The following is a 23,478-nucleotide window of genomic DNA, read 5'->3' as shown; positions in this document are numbered from 1 at the left end:
CACTTAACCAGGGCTCCCAATGAAAATCCCAATGAACAGCGGATTTATTTTTTAAATCATTCAGAAAGATTTCTTTCAATATATGCATCACACATATGCTATATCCTGTATCTTTCTTTTATGAACACATAGATACATGGATGTGTACATTATGTGGACATAGTTGGAAATGTGCTTAATTGTAACATTATAGTGATATTAAACAAAGATGAAATAAAGATGGTCCTATTTAATAGTGTCTAGAACTAAATGACTGAATCATCTTAGCATAAATGCTACTGAGGAAGAAAACATATATCCAATAAAATTCTTTGAGGCACACTGAACTTGTCATAGTCTGAATTTATAGGGTTTTTGGTAATGTCCTGATAATCTCTTTCTATTCTTTTGCCCCACTAAAACCAGTTTTCAGGAATACACATATACAATCAGACATCAATATTAAAATGACTAAAACTTTCTATTGTTTCATATGGTATTTTTATTAACAGAGACAGGAATCCAAATAATAATAAAAAACATTTATCAATCATGAAGCACAATGATTATTTCTGAAATTTGACCACAGACATCATAGCAGACTGAGTTTTTTTTTGTTGTTGTTGTTCCTTTTTTTTTTTTTTTAACAGTAGTATATTCTCATAATCCCTTGTAATAACAAGGACATGGGAGTCAGAGCTCCATTTTCTACTCTGGTTTCTCCTGTAAACATTCCATTAAACCTGTTACTTCCACTTCCAGGTACTCCCATTCATCAACTAAAAAATAAATTGATCTAGATTATAGTTAAGGTCCTAATATGGAAAAAGAAGATTTAAAGGAACAAAGAATGACACCCTAAGCACTTTGCTGTCACATTATCACATGAAGTCAGTGGAATGCTTCTAGGAAAAAAAAGTTATTCCTTTGTTTCTCTCACCTCTTGAGGACAAATACTGAGCATATGTCCCAAACTGGCTTCTTAAACTCAACCTAAGGAACTTTAAATGGCCTCTTGGTTTTATCTTCTTCTCAGTCACACTAGCTCAGAGCCCTGCCTCATTTAGTCAATTTTGTCTTTGATTATACAGAGAAATCTATGCACCAAAAAAGTTCCTCCTGTACTCCTTCTTCGCTGTCACCTAACTCCTGTACTCATGACAACTGTCTCTGAATTGGTAACAATCCCATAACACAAATCCAAACTTCTATAGAAATACAGAGGGGGAAATGACAGAAAAAAGGAGAAAAGAAAAATAGTCTGAAGGTAATTGTGAACATATATGTGGGCGGGGGGGAATGTGGAATAGAAGGGAATATAGAGAAAATGGGCAGAAAAAGAACAAGTGAGTTCATGTGTTTTAGACTCTAACTGTTAAGTTCTGTCCAGCATGCCTTCTCAATTTTCAGAGGAAGCTGCTATTACCCCACTCCAACTCTCTGATTATATTAGGAGCTGCCATTTATGAGCCCCATAAACTACCTCCAGCTACAGGGATGGGCAACTGATCCGACTGGGCTGACGAGAAACCTTTAGGAATTTCCATAGCAAAGCTGGGAGTATATGTCAAGGGAAGCAATTTTCTCCCAAGTGGCAAAGTGATAAAGAAGGTTTCCAGCTAATAAGAGAGACCTACATTACATGGAGAAAGACCATCTACAGCAAGAAAAAATGAAAACAACCAACAAAAGAAGCTAAGAAGGCAAGAGAAAAGGTTCTGCAGAGGGTTCTGCTTTAAGGTACCTACAGCTGCCCCACACTCGTGTATGCAGTCCTTATCCACCATCAGGGAACTACGGTAGTATTTTCCAATGAACGTCCTGTATAGAACTGCCCCATAGGGTTTCCAAGGAGTGCCTGATGGATTCGAACTGCCAATCTTTTGGTTAGCGGCTGTAGCTCTTAACAACTACACCAGCAGGGTTTCCTATATGGCTCAAGGTAGTTCTAACTGTCTTTCTGCTGGATAAAACCAAGATTCTTAAATAATACCCAAATCCCATCACAAAATGAATCAATCCATTCATCATTTCACTCAGGCAACAATTTTTTCCACCTACCATTGTGATGATCATTAAAATAAGTCAGGGATCTAAACTTTAAGGAACCTTTTAGTCTACAATGTTAAAAGAAAGAACACATTAAAAATTAAGGAAGAAACACAGAATGTCTGTAATATAATACAAAATTTAATTTGTCATGCTGGTCATGAAATGTCCTCACCAACAATCTTAATTTAAAGGCAATACATGGAGATTCTAGAATTAATTATCCCGGATAAAGTGGTTAAGAATTTAATTCCTTTTTTAAGGTTAATAACTGACAATTGAAAACAAATGGCTCTTTATTTCCCTTAAAGTCAGAGTAAAGACAATGATGCCCAGTATCACAATAATTACTTAGCACTGCTCTGGAAGAAGCAGTCAGTGCAATTATCTAATAAAAATTAAAGAGAAGGAGGCAAGGTATCTTTAAGTATAAATGCTATAACCACATACCCAGGCTCCTCGGGACAATCCCCAGAAAGACTATGGGAAACAACGTGAGGATTCAACAAGGTGGCCATTTCAACATTAATATAGAAAAGTCAGTAGCCTTTCTTTAAACAAAAATCACTTGGTAAATACAGCAGAAATTTGCATTCTAAATAGCAACAAAAAGTAAGGGATTAACTCCATATTTGCAGAAAACTGCAAAATTCTACTTAAGAGAATACGCAAAAAAAAGCTTGGTATTTTCCTAAGAAGATTTAGATAAATTTGTGGACAAAATTGTATCCAGAGATGGTTGAGACTGTTCTGCGGAGATGACAATAGAGTCCCAGACATAGCTGGAGAAAAATGTAGAACAAAATTCCAATTCACACACAAAAAAAAAAACAACAACAGACTTACCGGCCTGTCGGAGACTGGAGAAACCCTGAGAGTATGGCCCCCGGACACCCTTATAACTCAGTACCAAAGTTACTCCTGAGGTTCACCCTTCAGCCAAAGATTAGACAGGCCCATAAAACAAATGAGACTAAAGGGGCACACCAGCCCAGGGGCAAGGACAAGAAAGCAATAGGGACAGGAAAGCTGGTAATGGGGAACCCAAGGTCAAGAAGGACAGAGTGTTAACATGTTGTGGGGGTGGCAACCAATGTTACAAAACAATATGTGCATTGTTCAGTGAGAAACTAATTTACTCTGTAAACCTTCATTTAAAGTACAATTATTAAAAAAAAAAAAGAATCCACTAGGATACCCCCTCCATTTAGGGAAGCTGGGAAATTCATAACTTTTTATGACCTGCCAGGAATGTCAAGGCACTTCAGCAGAAATTTCCCATTATCTTGTTTCAAAAAGAGTTGGAAAATTTTCTGTCACCATTTTTAAGTCCCATGAATGTTAAATGTCATTAATAAACAATGTCAGTGCTGTATAAATTAAAAAAAGAAAAGAAATAGATTCAAATACATATGAGAATTGGTATATGGTAAAGACAGCACTTCAATCAGGGAGGATGTGGTAGACTGAATTATTGGTCCAATTTTTCCCTTCTCTTTGCACCCACATCATTGCCATGGCCTCATCAGAGGCTAAGTATACAACCCTGCTCCTTGACTTTGGGTCTTGCCATGTCACTAACCTGCTTTGGGCAACTGAATGTGGTAAATGAAAACTGTGTGCTAATTACAAGGCTAAGGCTTAAGAGATGTTAGATATTGCTATTTTCTCTCTAGAACTTTTGCCATCACCAAGGGAACATACTCCAGTCTACCACTAGTTCCAGGATATGAGATGTATGCGTGAAGCCACCCTAGCCAATCTACATGAAGCACAGGTCCCCAGAACAGCCCATAGATCTAAGAGATCATATGATGGGTCTCTTAAGCCACTGCATTTTGTAGTTATCAGTGTTCAAAAACACTAAGTGATATAAAGGGTTTATTACTCAATATATAGTTCTAAAAAAACAAAACAAAACCCATTGCCATAGAGTCAATTCCAACTAGAGTGTCCAAGGAGCGACTGGTGGATTCAAACTGCTGACCTGTTGGTTAGCAGCCATAGCCCTTAACCACTACACCACCAGGGTTTCGAGCACCTGTTAAGCAATTCTAGAGAGAATGAGAATGAGTTAGATTCCAATTTCAGTGCCTACACCAAAATTATTTTACATAGATCAAAGATTTAAATTTAAAAAAAAGTGAAAAAGAAACATGAATGGATTTTTAAAACAGTTTTGAAATGCTAGAGACTTTTTGAAACATGATATAAAACTAGGGCATAATATAAATAGCTCATCTGAAGCAAATCTATTAACAAAATCAAAACATCAACAAATTCATTTTATTACATATAACAGTATTTAATAATAAAAATAAATAAAATGTATTTTTAATAAAAATAAAATTTTAAAAAAGAAATACAAATGGACTAAAATATATAAAATTGTCCAATATTGATATTATTAAACTAATTTTGCACCTATCAGATTAGCAAAATCATAAAAAGCACTGGCAAGTGTATGTGGAATCAACCATTCTCAACCACTATTAAAAAAGAAAATTCAACCACTATTAGTAAATAGTAAATTGATGGATTTGGGAATGGTAATTTGGCAGAATCTATCAAAACTAAAAATAAATTTAGCCATGAATTCAAAAATTCCACTTTTAGAAATTTTCTTCAGTAGATAAACTCACATATGCTTAAGGATGAACAATGCATTACTGTTTATAATAGAAACGACATTAGAAATAGCCTCTTCGTCCATCAACAGTATCATACGAGTTATAGAGTTATATAGCCGTATACAGTGTGAGGTATTCTATATGTACTGACACAAAAAATATCTCCAAGGTATATTTTTATGTTAAAAAATGCACAGAACGTTGTATACAGTGTATTCCGTGGAAAACAGGAAGGAAGTAAAAAAACGTAGGAGGGTAAGAGGGAGGAGAGAGGGAGGGAGGGAGGGAGAGAGAGAGGGAGGGAGGGAGGGAGAAAGGGAGGGAGGGAGGGAGGGAGAGAGGGAGAGGGAGGGAGGGAAGAAGGAAGGGAGGGAGAGAGAGAGAGAGGGAGGGAGGGAGGGAGAGAGGGAGGGAGGGAGGAAGGGAGGAAGGAAGATATTGTATGTTTATATCTAGAAAACTTCTTGAAGTTACTCAAGTAAGCACAAGAGAATAAAACAAGCTTTTTAAAAAACTGAATGCAAACTCCACTCTTGAGCAGATCGCTTTCTTCAACCAACAGTTTCAGTAAGTTTTACCACTCCTAATATGATGCCAGGGTCGCTATGAGTCCCGATGGCAGTGCGTAATATGATGCCATAATAGCAAGACTCATTTACCTTGTTAAAGGCTAAAGTGATTTCATATTCAGAGGGCTACATCCCCTCTCCTTTTCTTAAGAAGGGGGCAATCCAGATAGCCAGTCTATGCATCAATGAAAGACTAAAGAAAGCCTTGTGATTTCCCTGTGGTCATCCTACCTATCACCAACAAGGGGGTGCTCTGCTGGGGAAAATCCATCAAGTCCGAACGTCTCAAATCAAGTCTTCACGGGTCTTCAACACTGTGCTTGTTAGAGCACTCAACACAAGGTAAGTTATTCAAAACAAATTCGTATCATTAAGCAATTATTCTCTCTTGGGGTTTTACATGGTAATGGATACCACAGTTAACAGCATATCAATTTTTTTTCTCATCTATGTTGCTAAATGATAATTACTGAAATAATTTAAGACATTTCTTAAGTATTGAAGTAAAATTGTTTTTGCTCTTTCCTAGAAACTATATTGGGGAAGTTGCCATTTATTGACAGTAACAACCAGAACAAAATTATTTTCCTTTTATAGTTTTCAGAGGTATTCTGATACACACCTCTGGAAAAACTGACCTGTTTTACAACTTTTTAAATGCCAAACCAAAAGGTATTTATATAAATGTTCTATTGGTGAAAGAAGATGCAAAACTCAATTTGCACCAGAAATACTAATGTAACATGATGGGTGATAACTAGAAAAAAATACAAACATCTGGCTGGATTTGAACTGTCAACCTTTTGGTTCCAGCCAGGCTTTTAACCACTGCACCCAAAGGCTCCAACCCCTAAACAGGGATTGTTATATATATGTTCCAGGTAAAAAAGAGAGAAAAATTATTTTATACAGTCCCCTTAAATCTCTCCCCAGGAAAGACTAGTTTGGCCTACATGGTTACAGAGACAAGAATACCAAAACACAAAGGCAGAGAGAGGCAAATGAAGTTGATTCTTAGCTTCTAAGTGTCCTTGGGCCAAGTCCAACCAGCTAATAAGCCATTTAAAGATTTTCAACAGTAATTTTAAGAGTAAGCCTTTTGTCTTACATACAAACATCAATATCTAACTTTGAGGTAAGATGAAACTATTCATGATGATAACTGTGAAAGGTACTTTGAAGCGTAAGCAGAGAGTTTATTAAAAATGCATAATGGGGTCATTATCTGGTTGGGGTGAAGATGGGAATTACAGAAGACCTGAAAATGGTTATGCTGAGCACTAAGAAATGTACACAAAGGTAGGGGCAAAATGAAGGAGTTAAGCATTTTGATAAAGGCTCAACGATAGATCCTAGGTATACCCAGAAGGGAAAAAGAAAACACTTTAGCTGCCAGAGCAGTGGCTCTCAAAGTTTGGTCCAGGAACTCCCGGGGGTCCCATACTGCATTCAGGAGGGTCTGTCAGTCAAAACCATTGTTGTATGATGTTATTTTTCTTTTCATTCCCATTATCTTGCAAATAATAGTTTACCAGAGGTTATATGATGGGAAAAATAACAAAGAGTGAATATAATGTGAATATGAGAAGGCAGCTGTATTCTTTTAAGACAGATATAAGATATTTGGGAAAATATAAAACAATGTCTCTTTTCTTAACTAAGTTTTCACTTTATAAAGTATGTTCATTTTTCATAAACATATTTATTATAACTTAATGGCTTTATAATTTATCTTTAAGTGAATAAATAAATCTTTTTACACTTTCTGATGTCATTGACTACTGCTGTAAACATAAATATAATCCACATTAAAAAAAAGCTCTTTGGGGTCTTCAGTAATATTTAGGAGTATAAAGAGGTCCTGAGACCAGCTTGAGAAACACTGTGCTAAATCATAGGAAACAGATGAACTTCTAACTATGAGACTCAAGAAAGTGTTGGGGTCCAATAATGAACCGTTTTGCAGACCATAAAACGATACAGTGTGGCAAGACCACAGATAATAAAGGCTCAAAACGGGGTTGCAGCAAAACAAACAAAATAGATGAACAGATCGAAGATACGTGTTCTAGGAAATAAGGCAACTGATTAGATGGCGCAAGTGAGGGGCAGCAAGCTGGGGTTTGCTCTCACTTTTCTTACATGAACAACTATGTGGTAGGCTGTTCCAGCACGGTGGGGAAAATACACTGGTGGGGGAAATACACTGGAGGAGAGGACGGATCAAAATGCCTGGCATCGGATGTAATATATTTAACAAGTAGATGAACATATAGGTTAGACCTGAGAGGAGAGACATGAACTGGACACAAAAGCTGGCAGTTGTCTTCATTTAGGTATTTTACACCATAGGAATCCAAGGCATTTCCGAAAGTAAGATTATAAAGACAAAAACACAGGCAAATGCCAAGCCCCAGTCAGACCAGTTAACAATCAGGCGCTTTGATTTTACAGAATAGTATAATAAAGCAGATTGCAACAGATCCTTTTCCATCTCAGTTAAGGCTACAGCATATGTATGATTATCAGCACTTACCATATATTAGGCTGGCTTCTACATTCAAAGAGCTCTGGTGGCACAGCAGTTAAGTGCTCAGTTGCTAACCAAAAGTCTGGCAGTTTGAACCCACCCAGCAGCTCCACAGGAGAAAGACTTGGAAGTCTGCTTCCACAGATTACTGTCTAGAAAGCCCTACGGAGCAGTTCAACTCTGTCACATGGGGTCTCTATGGGTAAGAATCGATTTGACGGCACTTAACAACAACTATATACTAAGAACTGGCTTACATAATCAATATACTATTTTTAACAGCTGTGTTTTTTGCGGTATAATTAATATACAATAAACTGCACATATGTTAAATGCAGAATTTTATGTTTTCACATATACTAAGAAGCCATCGCCAACAATCAAGAAAATTAACATATTCATCTCTATCAATAGCCTCCTCCTGTCCCTTTGTAATTCCTCCCTCCCCTATCTCCTACATCTTTCCTGATCCCCATGGAAATATATCTGCTTTCTGTTACTGTAGATTACTGTCTACTTTCTATAATTTTATATAAATGAAATTCCAGTGTGTGCGCTTTTATCTAGTTTCTTCCATCCAGCAAAATTATTCTGAGATTCTTTCATGCCATATTGTGTATCACTAGGATATTCCTTTTTATGGCTCAGTAATATTCCTTTTTTTTTTTTTTTTTAAATATTCCATTACATGGAGGTATCAAAATTTGGACATTTGGGTTGTTTCCAGTTTTTGGACTTCCTATAACATTTCATGCAGTGCTGGTCTGTTGATGATAGAATCTTTGAGCTTTTGTATATCTGAAAATTTCTTTATTTCCTCTTTATTTTTGAAAGACGTTTTCACTGAGCATAGAATTCTTGGCTGACAGTTTTTGCTTTTGTCTTTTGGTATTTTTAAGATGTTTCTCCACTGTCTTCTCATTTGCATTATTTCCGACAAGAAATCTGTCATCCTTTCTTTGCTCCTCTATACGTCTTTATCACTTTTTTTTTTTTTTGGTGTAGTTTTCTTCATGTTTCTTGTGCCTGGGATTCACTAAGCTTCTTGGATCTGTGAGTTTATACATTTTTCAACAAATAAGGAAAATATTCTTTCTGCTCCCCCTACTTCTTCTGTAACTCAAATTACACATACAGTAGACCACACATAGATGCTCCCATCTCATGATGCTTTATGCATTTTTTACATGTTCTTTTCTGTGGATAGTTTCTATTGCTATGACTTTACTATTTTTATTCTTCTGTAATGCCTATCTGGTATTAATTTCATCAAGTTTATTTTCTTATTTTCAATCCCACGTATTGTAGTTTCCATTTCTAGAAATTCAATTTGGGTCTTTTTTATATAGTTCATGTCTCATATTTTTTCAACATAAAGAATAAAGTTATAACAACTGTTTTAGTATTTTTTTGTCTGCCGATTCTAACATCTGCATCATTTCTGGGTCACCTTAAACAGATGGACCTTTCTCTTCATTATGGGGTGTGTTCTCCTGCTTCTTTGAAAGCTTGATAATTTTTTATTGGATGCCAGACATTGTGGATTTTACCTTGTCGGGTACTAGCTATTTCTGTATTCCTAGAACTATCAGTGATGGCTTTTGTGGAAAGCAGTTAAGTCACTTAGAAACAGTTTGATCCTTTCAGATTTTACTTTCAAAATTTGTTACAAGGGACCAGAACAGAGTTTAGTCAGAGGTTAATTATTTCCCACTCCTGAAGGAAGATCTTTCTGAGAATTCTACCCAATTTCCCATGAATTATGAGGTGTTCCATAATGGAACAGACACTATTCCTAGCCTTATATGAGTTCTGGGCACTGCTCTCCTAATCCTTTCAGTTGATTCTTTCCCCAGCCTCCAGTAATTTCTTCACCCACCAAAACCAAACCCCTTGCCATCGAGTCGATTCCAACTCACAGCAACCCTATAGGACAGGGCAGAACTGCCCCACAGGGTTTCCAAGGCTGTAAATCTTTATGGAAGCAGCCTGCCACATCTTTCTCCCAAGGAGCCGCTGGTGGTTTCCAAACGTTGACCTTTCAGTTAGCAGTCTATCGCTTTAACCACTGTGCAACCAAGGCTCCTAATTTCTTCACTGTAATGCACAAATCAGAACTCAACTGAATACTTGAGGGGAACTCTGTGCAGATCTCCAGTGTTTTTTCTCTGTGCTGCTCTCCCCATTCCAATATTTTGACCTGGCCACCTTGGTCTCCTCGTACTCCCAGCTCCATCTCCTTAGATCAGAGAGTCTGCGGGGCTCAACCTGGGTCCCTTCTCCGTGTGCTACAACCTGGAAAGTGTCAAGGCACTAAGTTGGGACAATCACAGAGCTCATCTCATTTGTTTCTCATCTTTCAAGGATGGCTCTTCTTCACTGCTTGATGTCCAAGGGCCTGAAAACCATTGTTTTTCTTATTATTGTTGTTGTTGAGGATGTTGTTGTTATCTCAGAAAAGAAGGTAAACCAGTAGCTTATTACTCCATCTTGGCCCAATATACTTTAACTCTTTAATCTTACAACAACCCTTGCATTGAGTCTTATCATCCCTACTTTACACATGATGATGTTGGGACACACGGTGAACAAGTAAACTCGCCAGCATTCACAGAGCTTGTGTTACATTTAAGATTTCTAAGCATGTTGCTTCCAAAGTGATTGTACATGACCATTATGATATATTGCCTCTACATGAAGTGAGAAAGTACCAGGGTGAGTGTTTAACACTGGGACATTTTGTAAAATCAGCTATATCCAACTCCATAAGCTGGTTAAGAAATAGTCCTCCTTTGAGAGGCTAATGAATGAATGACGTGCATCATGAAAGATACACACAGTAACAATCTCAAGGGCTGAACTGTGTTTTTACATCTTTGGTCAACCACCAACTTGGAATTCCCATGCCCTCCACAGTGAAGCTAACAGCCAGACAGCGGGCCTATTCTCAAGCAGTAGGGTAGAGCTCGCTCACTTCTGAGGGATCTGCTCCATCTTTTGACTGACTTACTCTAAGGAAGATCTCCTTTGTATTTTAAATAAATAAATAATAAAATAAAAATTTAAAAGGAATAAAATTACTCTGTTTCCTTGTAGCCTCCACCTAATTGATACAAGTTATAAACATAGCTAACACTAGCACTTATAAAACGTGGTAGTCAATGTTGTTGCTGTTATTGTTGTTAAAAAAAAAACAAACCCAGTGCCATCGAGTCAGTTTGGACTCATAGTGACCCAACAGGACAGAGCAGAACTGCCCTATAGAGTTTCCAAGGAGCGCCTGGCAGATGCGAACTGGTACCGTCAAATAGATTCCAACTCACAGCGACCCCGTGTACAACAGAACGAAACACCACCCAGTCCTGCATCATCTGCGCAATCGCTGTTATGCTCGAGCCCATTGTTGCAGCCACTGCGTCAATCTATCTCGTCGAGGGTCTTCCTCTTTTTCGCTGAACCTCTACCTTACCAAGCATGATATCCTTCTCCAGAGACTGGTCCCTCCTGATAAGACATCCAAAGCATGTGAGACGATGTCTCACCATTCACACTTCCAAGGACCGTTTTGGTTCTGTCAATAACCATATACACATACTTACTCTCTTCCCCAGCAGGGACCTGTGTGACAGGTCTTTTAACACAACTTTCCCATTACATTTTCTGTAACATTATACTATAATCAAATCTTCCTAAATCATTCAAATAGCACATTCAATGATAAAATGCAACATTATAAATAGTTGAGTGAGATATTATGATTTATTTAATATTATAGGTAATTTAAGATTGTCATACATAAGTTATCAATTTTCTAATGATTAAAAAAATCATAGAGTAGTCAACAGTAAAACTATATTGACCACCACATAATCAATCTTGAATCAACAAAGCAAATCAACAACAAGTCATTCAGTTTTTACTCTAGGTAAGACGCTCTGCTCAGGATAGGCTCAGAATTTTCATTATGCAGACAAATTATCTCTATTCAATTTGTAATATAAAAGATGTTAGCAGTATACCTGAATCCAACTGTCCTTATGGGGAGCCTGGAAATTAATTCTTACCTATGTTTACTTAGAGGAAAAGGCTCCCAGGCCAGCCCTCCTGCTTTGAATCTGGGCTGCTGCACTTCAACACTTTTTAGCTGTGTGGCCTTGGAAAGTTCCTTAACCTCTCTGTGCCTCAGATTCCTCACTTGTGAAATAGGAGTTGTAATGCTAACTCACAAGATTATAATGAGAAGTAAATTAGTTAATATATATGAAGCAATTGGAACACTATCAGACACATAACAAATGCTCAATAATTGCTAATTAACAGTGTTTTTATTATTATCATTAAAATAAACGTGTTCAAATATTTCCATGTATTTGCATTTTATTGGCTATTTGGACCCGTGTCTAATCAGAATGTAATGCCAGTGCATAATCGTTTCTATACTCCCAGTCATCAGCAGGAATCACAGAACCGAGGCACCAACCTATTCTTGCTTACAAAGGAGGTTGCATGGCATTGTCTCAATGCTGTATGATGACACCTGTGCTATAGATAAGCAATAAATATCACATATCTCTTTCATAAATGGTCAAAATCAGGCAAACGGCTGCTTAAGTAACATGCTTGAGTCATCATGGTGCAAATAATATCAATCAATGCACCCAAAAACCCACTGCCGTCGAGTCCATTCTGACTCATAGCGACCCTATAGGACAGAGTAGAACTGCCCCATAGAGTTTCCAAGGAGCGCCTGGCGGATTTGAACTGCCAACCTCTTGGTTAGCAGCCGTAGCACTTAACCATTACGCCATCAGGGTTTCCCAATCAACGCACAGGTGGGAGCAAAACTGTAAGTTATGTGAATAGAGTTGTTGCAATGACAAAAACGCCCAAATCTTCAAAAAGGTTTCATCCCCTAAATAAGTGTGCCCTTACGTTTTACAAGTTTGTCTGCAATGTCATACAAACTCTTCAGCAGGTATTTGTCTCTGGAAGTTTTCTGAATTCTATTCTACCCTATTCACATGGAAGGGAAAGGGGGATGAATGTGGTTTCTCCTAAAATTTCTCCCCTCTTCCAAGCCAGAGATCTTGCCATATAACTAATACCTGGGTCACCATGGTGGCGTAGTGACCAAAGGTCAGCAGTTAGAATCCACCAGTCGCTCTTTGGTTTTATTCTGCCTTACAGGGTCACTATGAGTTGCAATCAACTCGAGGGTAACAGGTTTTTTTTTTTTTTTTTTGCGGGGGGGGGGAGGGTCACCGTGAGTCAGAATCAACTCAAATGCAACTGGTTTGATTAAAGACTCCAGCTAGAAGAAACAAGTAGGATCAGGAAAAGGAACACCCTAACAATCGCTTAAAGTGAAGAGAGAATACACAGGCATTAGAACCCTAAGACAAACAGTGAATCACTAAAAACAATGAGAAACTATTAACATAGTGTCTAAATTCAACCCTGGAAAAGTCCCCATGGGGAAAATACCTCCACCAACCTCACTCAGGGCCTCACTGCCCATCAGCTGCATGCAAGGTACAAGGCTGCATTTCGCTGACATCACGTCAGCTGGGTGCAATTTTGGGACATGAAACAAAGTTCATAAAATGATCCAGCTTCCATCTAAAAAAGGAAGCTTATCCCCCCTTGATTTAACCATGGCTAAAAAAAAAAAAAAAATTTTTTTTTTTTAAGGGCAATACTGTAAAATTCCATTCAACTGAGTTAGGTTTCTTTCGGGTTTATTTGGCCATTTGAGGACATCAAGTCTAAAGACAATCTCTTCTGAGAACATCTGTTTGTGGGTCATGACTTACTTCATTTATCCATATCTCACTTTTCTATAAAATAAAGAAGCTGACTTAAAAAAAATTTCAAAAACCTGTGAATGATGCTTGTGAGTAGGTTATAATACCTTAACTAAATTTTGGCATCTCTAATGCATTCGTGGATTTTTTTTTTTTTAATCTCCTCTGCTCAACTGAAAATATTTCTGAGGTTCCTGTTTAAAAACAAGACACTTTCACAGTTTGGTGGATAATTTCTTCCATATTTTTTAAAAAAGAATAGGTTTAAAAAATATTTTAAAATCTGCTTTCACTGAAAAGTATTTTTTTTCTAAAAGGTCCTACATTAAATAAATATTAAAAATAAAAAAACTTTACTTTCACAATTTTTTAAGATACACATAATCTAAAAACCATGATCAATTTAAATTTACTCCACCTCTAAAATTTTATTAGTCATTTGAGTTAAAACGGGAATACCAAAAGCACCTAAAGTCACTACAATGTACAGTTTCTGATCTATTCGAAACCTAAATTCAGGAGACATAAAAAGCAGTCTTACATTATAACATCCATTATTAAATTGTCACACCCAGAACTTTTTACCCAGAAAAGTGCTATTTTCCTCCTTAGTTCATCAAAAATGTGATCACTGGTGTCAAGCGGCTCTCAGTAACCCCAATTCACATCTAAAATTGTCAACCATGTGTTCACTGATCTCCCAAACTATGTACGATCGGCTATGATTCATTTTAAGACATCTGATTGCAACTGGTGTCCTTGATTTTAAACAAGTTCTTCCAAGCCATTGGAGTTTTTAAACAGCTCAATAGCTCCCTCTAGCCTCTTTTTATATACTACACCTGGGGGTCACATTTTCTAATCAAAGGTTAGGGGGCTATGGTAGGACTGCTCTTGCTCTCTTGGCTGAGCTATTATGTGGCTCATCAAGATATTCCACTGATCTAAACACAAGGATGCACAATGCCAGATAGTCATGGTGCAACACCAAGACAAAGAACATCCAGAGTGCTAAATGACAGGAAGCAACAATCAAATATGGTTTCATGAATTACCTCAAAATCTATAAATCACTTTCCCGAGAAAAAGAAAAATTGAGAGTGATACATATTTTTCAGTATTTTAGCATTTTAGTATGAAATTTTTGTTGTTGTTCACATAAGCTACAGATTTTATAAAACACATGCAATCTGATTTTCACATTCAAAATCAACCGTGTGGTGAAGAACAAAAATAATCCTCAAAGAGCCATTTGCGGAAAATTATTTTCCACAATCGGCAAATGAGACAGAGCATAAGCACTTTCATTTTACCACAAAATATGTGTGTGTGTGCATGTGTGAACGAATTTTCAGATTCTCCTTTAAAAAATCTCAGGTGATCTTATTCCAGCTTGCCTTTTTTATGACTGAAGTATCACCTGAAGATGATACATGTTTTTCAAAATAACATTAAGCCATATTTTTAACATCAAAATTTTAAAGTTTGCTACCTTCGCCAAAAATTGATTTCAAAATTACATATAATTTGCTGCCAGTGTTTTTACTACTCAACAGAAGGCTAGGATTATTTCCAAAATGGAACACCCTGTGTCAATACAGATGATAACAAATGTTAGATCTAAGTTGTACATTATGTATTTCTTCATGACATGCATTTCAGAATGATTTTAGGCAGAAAAAAAAATCTGAATTATCTACCTTTGTGATCTACCAGTTGCCAATGAGTCGAATGTGACTCATGGTGACCTCACGTGTGTCCGTGTGGAACTGTGCTCCATAGGGTTCTCAATGACTGATTTTTCAGAAGCAGCCCTGGAGGAACAGTAGTCAAGAGCTTGGCTGCTAACCAAAAGGTCAGCAGTTCAAATCCACCAGCCGCTCCTTGGAAACCCTAAGGGGCAGTTCTACTCTGTCCTATAGAGTCACTATGAGTCCAAATCAATTTGATGGCAATGGGTTTGGTTTGATTTTTGGTAGATGGCTAGGCCTTTCCGAGGTACCTCTGTGAGGCCTGGAACCCCTAATCTTTCAGTTAGCAACCAGAAGTTTAACTATTTGCACTACCTGGGGACTCTCTCTGTGGTCTATGTACTCCCAAATCTTCAGAGTAAATATATGTACATTTTTCCTCCTCTTTGGCTATACAGATTAAAGCTTGGAAACTAAATACTACAGAATTCCAAATTTGGGAAAGGGTCCTAGTGACTATTTGGTTCAATTCTCATTTGTGCAGATGAAGCCCTTAAAGAAATACTCGTTCCAAAATGAAAGCTATGTGAGTGGAAGAACCAGAGTTGATGCCCATATCCTTTGACCACTAGTCTAGTGCTCCACTATGCTATGCTATTAGTCCCAGTGTTACACCTACAGGTTTGTTTGTTTTTCAATGTCTCTGTCATTGTAGAAAACCCTCTAACCTCTTTTCCTGCCCATTCTCTTCCTCCTCTATAAATTAAAAAAAAAAAAGAATGAAAAAAACTTTTACATTCTGGATTTGGGATATATTACAGAGCTGGCCTTAGTTATACACTGAATTCTACCTCTACCCTGGAAATGAAGCACTTGGACCTTGAGCCAATTAAAATAAACTGGCCCACTGAATCATAAAGCTCTATTTATTTCCCATGGTATTAGAAAAGATGAACAGATTTCTGCAAACCCAGTCCTGTAAAAAGAAGGTGTGAGCTGAACTTGACATTCCATGATAGTAACAGATGACAAGACAAAATGTGAAAATCACATTCCTGAACTAAACTGTCTAAGAAAAACCCACGGGAAGAAAATGTACTGATGTTAGATTGGGTGATTCTCAGTATATTACATTTTGAAAAAATGAAAAAGGTATTAAAATCTTCCTAGACCAGTTGGTATGTGCTAACCTGACAGACTTTTACATAATTGTATGCTAGCATGACAATTATTTTTTAATCTTTATTTTGATATATAGAGAGACAGAGAGAGGGAATAGAACATGCCTTACATAGTTAAGCACTCAATAATTTGTACATGTCATTATTGATATATATATATACATACATTAAAAAAAAACAGTTGCTGTCGAGTTGATTTCAACACACAGCGAACCTATAGGACACAGTAGAACTGCCTACATAGAGTTTCCAAAGAGTGCCTGGTGGATCTGAACTGCCGATCTTTTGATTAGCAGCCATAGCTCTTAACCACTATGCCAACAGGGTTTTTATATATATAAAATCTCTATGACTATATAATGATATTCATTTAATCTCCAAAACAACCCTGAGCCAGGTACTATTTGTATCCCCATTTTACAGATACGCAAACTGAGACTCACCAAGATTAATTAACTTGCCCGTTATTACCCTGATTGCAAACAAAAGAAATGGAATTAGCGCCCAGGCAGTCTGGCTTCAGGATACGTGTTCTTAAATACTATACTATACTGCAATAAACAACAAATTGATGGCTATAATTACATTCATAGATATTTAAAATGAATAGTGATGGAAAATAGCATGAGAAATGACTTTCTAAATTTGAAATACAATTGCTGAAAGGTCAGAAAGTTCCTAAAGGAATAAAGAAATAAATCTTTTCTGACATTGAAAAAACCTAACTCACTGATTCAAATGTTTAATGGCTTTTTTTGTTCCCAAATAATTCTAACTGGTCATCCATCAAATATTCTGAACAGTACTTTTACAGTAGTTGAGGCAGGTCAGGTAGTGAAACAAATTTGCGTAAAATAATTGATTAATCCAACTTCAGAGAAAAGAATTATGTTACTAAACAAGTACACTAAAATTTCTTTATGTTATAATGGTGGCACAACATGAAAAATGTAATCGACATCATTCAGTTGTAAATGTGGAAGTTGTTCGTGTTGGCTGATGCTTTGGTGTGTATGTTTTCACCATAATGAGAGAGAGAGAGAGAGAGGAAAAAAAATTGTTAAAAAGCAACATATCAATCCAAGGAAAAAATGAAATAATAAAGTTAATAACAGAAGTAAATTTGAAAGTGCACTATTTTTGTTGTAACCTTGAAAAGCATGAATGAGAAAAAGTTGAAACTTTAGATGTCATTTTTAACCTAACTCCTGATATATGAAAGCAGTTATCTCATGAGACTCTATCCATACTAAATACGGGAGAAGAGAGTGAAAGAAAAAGACCAGATGGATAAAGAAGGATGGACTGGGGCTGTTGCTCTCTGTGATTCCTCATGGGGGTAATAAGAAACACGCTCACCTGTAAGGCTTTTGGAGCCCTAGTGGCATAGTGGTTAAGAGCTAAGGCTCCTAACTAAACGGTCAGCAGTTTGAATCCTCTAGCCACTCTTTGGAAACCCTATGGGACAGTTCTACTCTGTCCTATATGGTCGCTATGAGTTGGAATTGAGTCGATGGCAACAAGCTTGTTTTATTTATACATTTATTTATTTTAATAAGGCTTTTATGAATAACCCTATATAAGGGCAAACCTAACCATGCAACTTTGAACAGAGAAAGGTATAGTCAGGGTGGTACACAGAAGCAGCTGATAAACCTTAGGACTGGCCAGCCTGCTGGGTCTCCCTGTCATTGTTTCTGGCCTTCTGAACATTTTGAACAGCCAGCATATTTGGGATGACTTATAAAACTTAGGATTTCCAGCAGACAAAAATTTTAATGAGTCAGTCCCGTAACTGCTGTCGTTGGTCAGTATAAACTGCTATGTTAGACAATGATGGGATGCAGTCGGGAGATTCCCTCACTCCAGCAGGCTGAGGAGATTGTGGTAGCATCATTCCTCCATCAGCAAATGAAATAATGAATCTTGATTATTTAAACAAGTGGAGAAGAGAAGATATAAAGAGTTGTCCCACACATATATGATGTTTTAAAATCTGTAAATGGTAATATTTTATCTCTGGAAAGTATTATGATCCAATGACTGCCAAGTTTATATGTAATACCATGCTGCCCAAAACAAATTCTGATCTTTTAGGTAGGTCCAGACCATTCTGACAAAGTGATGAATAAATCCTAAAACAGAGCAACACATTGCAAGTAAAGTCTAGTAAATGCTTATGCTCACAATTCATCATATTTGTCAAAGAGTTCCCTTTAAAGTCCAGAATCTCCTTTTATTTTTTTAAATAAAGAGCAACGAAATCAATTTTTGCTTTATCAAGATTTTTTTTTTTTTTTTTGGTCACAAAAAGCAATCAACTTCCTATGCTTTCATATATGCACAGGGTTTTAAATATCATTGGTTTACCAGTAAATTGGCTTAAAACCATTTTTCTCAGTAGAAATGTATGGTATTGTTTAAAAACAATAAAAATGTTGTATTTAACATTAAATGTATTTAATATCTGACAAATTATCAGAGTTGATGAGAGTTATTATTATCATGAACTATACTCATCTCAACTTCCATGAGGAAACTGCTTAAGGTATATGCCCCTCCCCCCCCCCCAGAAAAGGGACCCCAGGATCATGGACATTCCCACTACAACATAACTATTTTAGAGACAAAATGGCTTTTAAAAGGGTAAAGATTAAATCATAACTTTAACAATTCAGCTGCTTTTGACCAATGAACACCTCTGATTCAGACTACTGTCCAATGACAACAGTCTTTGACTTTTAGTTAATATTACCTACATACGGGTAAGTTCTTTGTATCATGCTAACACTACACACTTACAGACCCACTTCCCAAAAAGGGATCCAATGACAGACAAAAATCTTTATCTGAATGAGCATGTACTGAAAACTGAACTTTAAAAATTCTTTTCCCTGAAATAAAATGAGAGGAAGGTATTGAATTGCTTTCATAGTACTACTTCTGGTAGTGTCTGACTTCTTCTTAGCTGTCAGAGATACTCCTTTTTGCTTCTTAATAAACACACAAATGCATTCTTGCTCTGTAACAAGATTTCCTTAGCATACTAAAAAATACCTCTCACTCCAGTAACTGAAAATCCCAAATGTTTACTTCCTTAAAAAACCGACAGGAAAGAGCTACATGAATACTTCTATCCCTAGTTCCCCAGGAAGGGAAAAAAAAAAAAAAATAGGTGTTTAAATCTTAAATCATAGGGATACAAAGTATGGGGTACCACCAATTGTTAAATTCAGTAAGGAATAAAACATTCAACGTTATAATCTTAGCTGTCAGCATAAAAACCATCTCTCAGGAGCTTCATTCCAACTATAATAACCTGATGTGCTCATGTGAAAAAAAACTTATGATCATATGAGCTTCATGCATGATTAATACCATTAATACCAATACCATTACTGGTATTTTAAGACTGTCCTTGAGAATCAATCAAATACAGCACGCCCAGTATACGTTTTGCAACCAAGAATGAAAAACACAACATCAGTGCCTCTTCTGGAAAAGTGATGGACTACTCTTCCCATTAGTGTTTCCTGTCAAAAAAAAAAAAATCTAACACAAAAGAATCAGGCAGAAATTCATTTTAGAAAACATCCTGACATCCCATGATCTTTACAATATTTTGATTTAGCTAGCAGCTACTCCCTATGATTAAAAAAAAAAAAAAAAAAGAGGGATAGGGGTTATTCTAACACAAAAAAGAAGCATACAAGCCTAACTAATAAAATGCTCAGGGGCTTAAAACAAACTGTGAATCATAATCTACTCTAAGATGTTAAGTTATTAGAAAATTTCTTCTGTATCAAATATGGTTTTTCTTTTTAGTTCTCAGGTGGCATATTCCTCTTATCTTACCCAATTGAATCATTTCATTACTCAACATATATGGATGGAATCTTTTAAATACTCTAAAAATGGGAAAATAGCTCTTTTTTCCCCCATGAAGCATATTTTTCATATATATCTTAATAAAGAAAGAGATCCTGGGAAGTCAGAATTAAATCAGTTTGGTATTTTTAGTAAAAGCATAACTTTTTTGTCTAATACTATCTAATCGAACTGACTGATTCAACTTAACAAAAAAACACAATCTATGTTTTAGCTACAAAAAGGAACCTAATAATCATCAACATAGATATTATCCCAATAATACCTGAAAGCAAATGTTAGACTTGCCAAAGGCAGGCAGTCAACAATCCAGGCTAGCCTTTCCTCCTTCCCTCCCCGCAGTGAGCAAGGTACAACCTAGCACTGACTTTTAGCCAGCCCCCATGCCCCATCTCAGCACCTTGACCACCACCAAACAGTAACAGGCCCTTCTGTTTACAACATTGTAATTAACAGTTTCCCACTCTCATTCCTCCAGGCAATGAACATTATTCCTTCATTTCAACATCAAATTATCTCTTGATTTAAATATTAGGTACAAAAATCCATTTGTGGCATGTAATTCCAAAAGTTCAAACTTGCAATCAAGAAAATTCAGACTTTCAGCCCCTTTCCATTGGTCTCTTTATACAGAAAAACAAAGCTTTATTTTTTTTTAAAGGTTAAATGGATTTTGGCTTTCAAATTGGGGTTTGTGTGTAATATATTCACACTTAACATCTGTAAATGTCTTTGATGCTTTTAATAGTGGCTGTTACTTCTTCAAATACTGTTTCCCTACAAACCATCACTTATTACATGAAGTTCTCAGAACAGTTTATATAAACAGAGTTCTATTGAGAATGCTTTCACACATGGCATTTATTATGCACACTTTGTACATAAATCAGTTACATGGAGTATGTTCAAATACTGTGCAACAGGTCCTGCTATTGTGTAAACACACACTCCCCAAAAGATGACAGTGAGCTTTATGAGATCAACAATATAAGGGCAACACACACACACAAACACACGTGCACACACACTATTCCCTAGAGGCTTAATCAAAAGTCTTTTGAGATGTCAGAAGACTTAAAATTTATGACACGGAGTTTATTTTACTAAGACCCTCTTACTGTCGTTGTCACCCCCCCCCCAAGTGCATGATACACTGGTGTTAAGCCCAGGTGCACACCCGCTTCCATTGATTTACTGCACATTACTGGCTTTAGTGCTGAGTTGATGACAGGAAGAGTACTTTGGCAGAGATCTGACAAGTCTTTATCCTTAAGTTCCCTTTTGCTTCATGCTTGTCTGTTCCCAAAGCTATCAAAGTAAAGCCAGTGACAGTTTAAAAACCTCTCAGTTCTGCCATGAGGGTGTGAAATAAAATTAAAAACACACCCCAGAACTACTACATTGGGCCACGTTTATTTTCAATTGGCGGAGGAGGGGGGAGGGAAGACACTTTGAAAAGCGATAGATCTCATGTCCTCTGTGTAGCCAGATCTAGTTACAGTGTATTAAGTTATGTCTAAATGAGAAAAAGACTGTCTAGTCAAGTGTTTTATCGCAAAGTAATGTTATTGAACATATCAAGTATTCCCATGCTCTCCTCTAGATTCTTTGATTTTTAACCTCCTTTGTTAGGCACTAAACACGGGGAGAAAGATTTCAGGAACAATACCAAGGAAGCACATGATGCCAAGGAATTAATTTCATTTTTCGCGAGCTGTATATTCATCACAAACCCAAGCTCCCTTTATTAACCTACACATTTGCTAAGTGAAAAAATGGATCGGCTACAATTGTGCCTCTGAGCGCGCAGCATCGTGCTTTGTGCTGCTGGGGATAACGGATTCTAGGTTTCAAGCGCATCCATCACTTAAGACACAAGGAAACTCAGCAAGGGTCTCGGCGGCAGCAAAGGAAACAATGTGTTGAGACCCTGGCTGCTCTGAGCTACGGGGCTCGGAGGGGTGAACGAAACGTTTCGGCGAGCAACCCAGGCAAGAGGGTAGAAGAAAGCCCTCGTACTCTTACCTCCACATTGAAATACTGCTCCGATCCGCAGACTGTAGCACATAAAATCCAAAGCAAGGTTTGCAAGAAAAATACCCCCGAGTGATGCACGAAATCCAACCGTCTTCCAGTGCTGAATGTGAGTAAGATCATAGTGAACTGTGCTTCAATGGATGGACGAGCTCCCCTTCGCTTTCTCCCTCTTTCCCTCTCCCTCCCTCCCTCGTTTCCTTTCAAAAAAAAGTCCTCCGGGTGGGTAGGGAGCTTGCAGGTTCACCCACAGCCGGGCAAGGGGAGGAGACGGGGCCCCCAATCTCCGCAGCCCCGAGAAACAGCGGCGGAGGCAGGGTCAGCAGCTCGTATCCACCATCCTCAGGGGCCCGTCACCCGGAACGTGGCGCCCAAGTTCACCGGCTGTTCCGCCTCAAAGCGCCGAGTCGCAGCCGCAGCAGCAGCCGCCGCCGCCGCTGCCGCCTCCAGCCCTTGCGTCCTGCTCCTTCTGCTCTTCCACCTCCTCCTCCGCCGCCGCCGCCGCCGCCCCCTGCTTCAGCGGGAAGGGCCTCCGCTGCTCCTCGCACTCTCGCCTCTGCTTCTCCTTCCCTCCTCGCCTCGCTCCCCTCCAGAATGTTCATCCGTAATCTACATAACTCCTCCTTCCCGGGGTTTGCCTGGCTCCCCGACTCTTAGCGCGCGAGCGCGCGCGCGAGAACACACACACACACACACACACACAATCCGAGACACACGCGCTTACACCGACACACACACACACACACACAGCCCGACACATACACACAGGCGCGCGCGCGCTTCTTAAAGGAGACAGCTCTTAAAGGCTTCCCCGCGACTGTACGGCGCACCGTAGATAGCCAGCCCGCGAGAATGGCCCGGGTTTGGGACGAGCTCTTTAACAACATCCCCTATCCCTCACCCCCGAGGCAGGCTCAGGGGAACCTGGGCGGGCTCCATCTTTTTCTCTACCCAACCCTCGTGTAACACAAGGAACAAGTGCGCCCGGCCTGTACTAGAGTCTGGGTAGGGCTCAGGCTGTGGACCCCAGTTGGAGCTGGGGAGTGGTCCAGGCCTCGTCCTGCTTTAATCCAGCGACCCTGGAAGGTTCGGGGCGCTGAGGATCCAGGACCGTCCGGATCAC

The 23,478-nt window shown here is 38.0% G+C and overlaps 1 protein-coding gene across 1 annotated transcript in view; it reads right to left on the bottom strand.

Annotated features, from left to right (window-relative positions):
• MMP16 (matrix metallopeptidase 16) overlaps positions 1–22,852 on the bottom strand; it is a 293,871-nt gene extending 271,019 nt beyond the window's left edge. The window contains exon 1 of the mRNA XM_049853564.1: positions 22,347–22,852. Coding sequence (XP_049709521.1) covers positions 22,347–22,478 — 132 coding nt within the window. The 5' untranslated portion in view covers positions 22,479–22,852. The remainder of the gene's footprint in view (positions 1–22,346) is intronic.
• Positions 22,853–23,478: the final 626 nt, after the last annotated feature.

The sequence above is a fragment of the Elephas maximus genome, chromosome 15 (assembly GCF_024166365.1).
Source record: "Elephas maximus indicus isolate mEleMax1 chromosome 15, mEleMax1 primary haplotype, whole genome shotgun sequence".
NCBI classification, from domain to species: domain Eukaryota; kingdom Metazoa; phylum Chordata; class Mammalia; order Proboscidea; family Elephantidae; genus Elephas; species Elephas maximus.
Note: the sequence above shows the minus strand (reverse complement) of the source record. Positions and strands in the feature narration are given on the sequence as shown.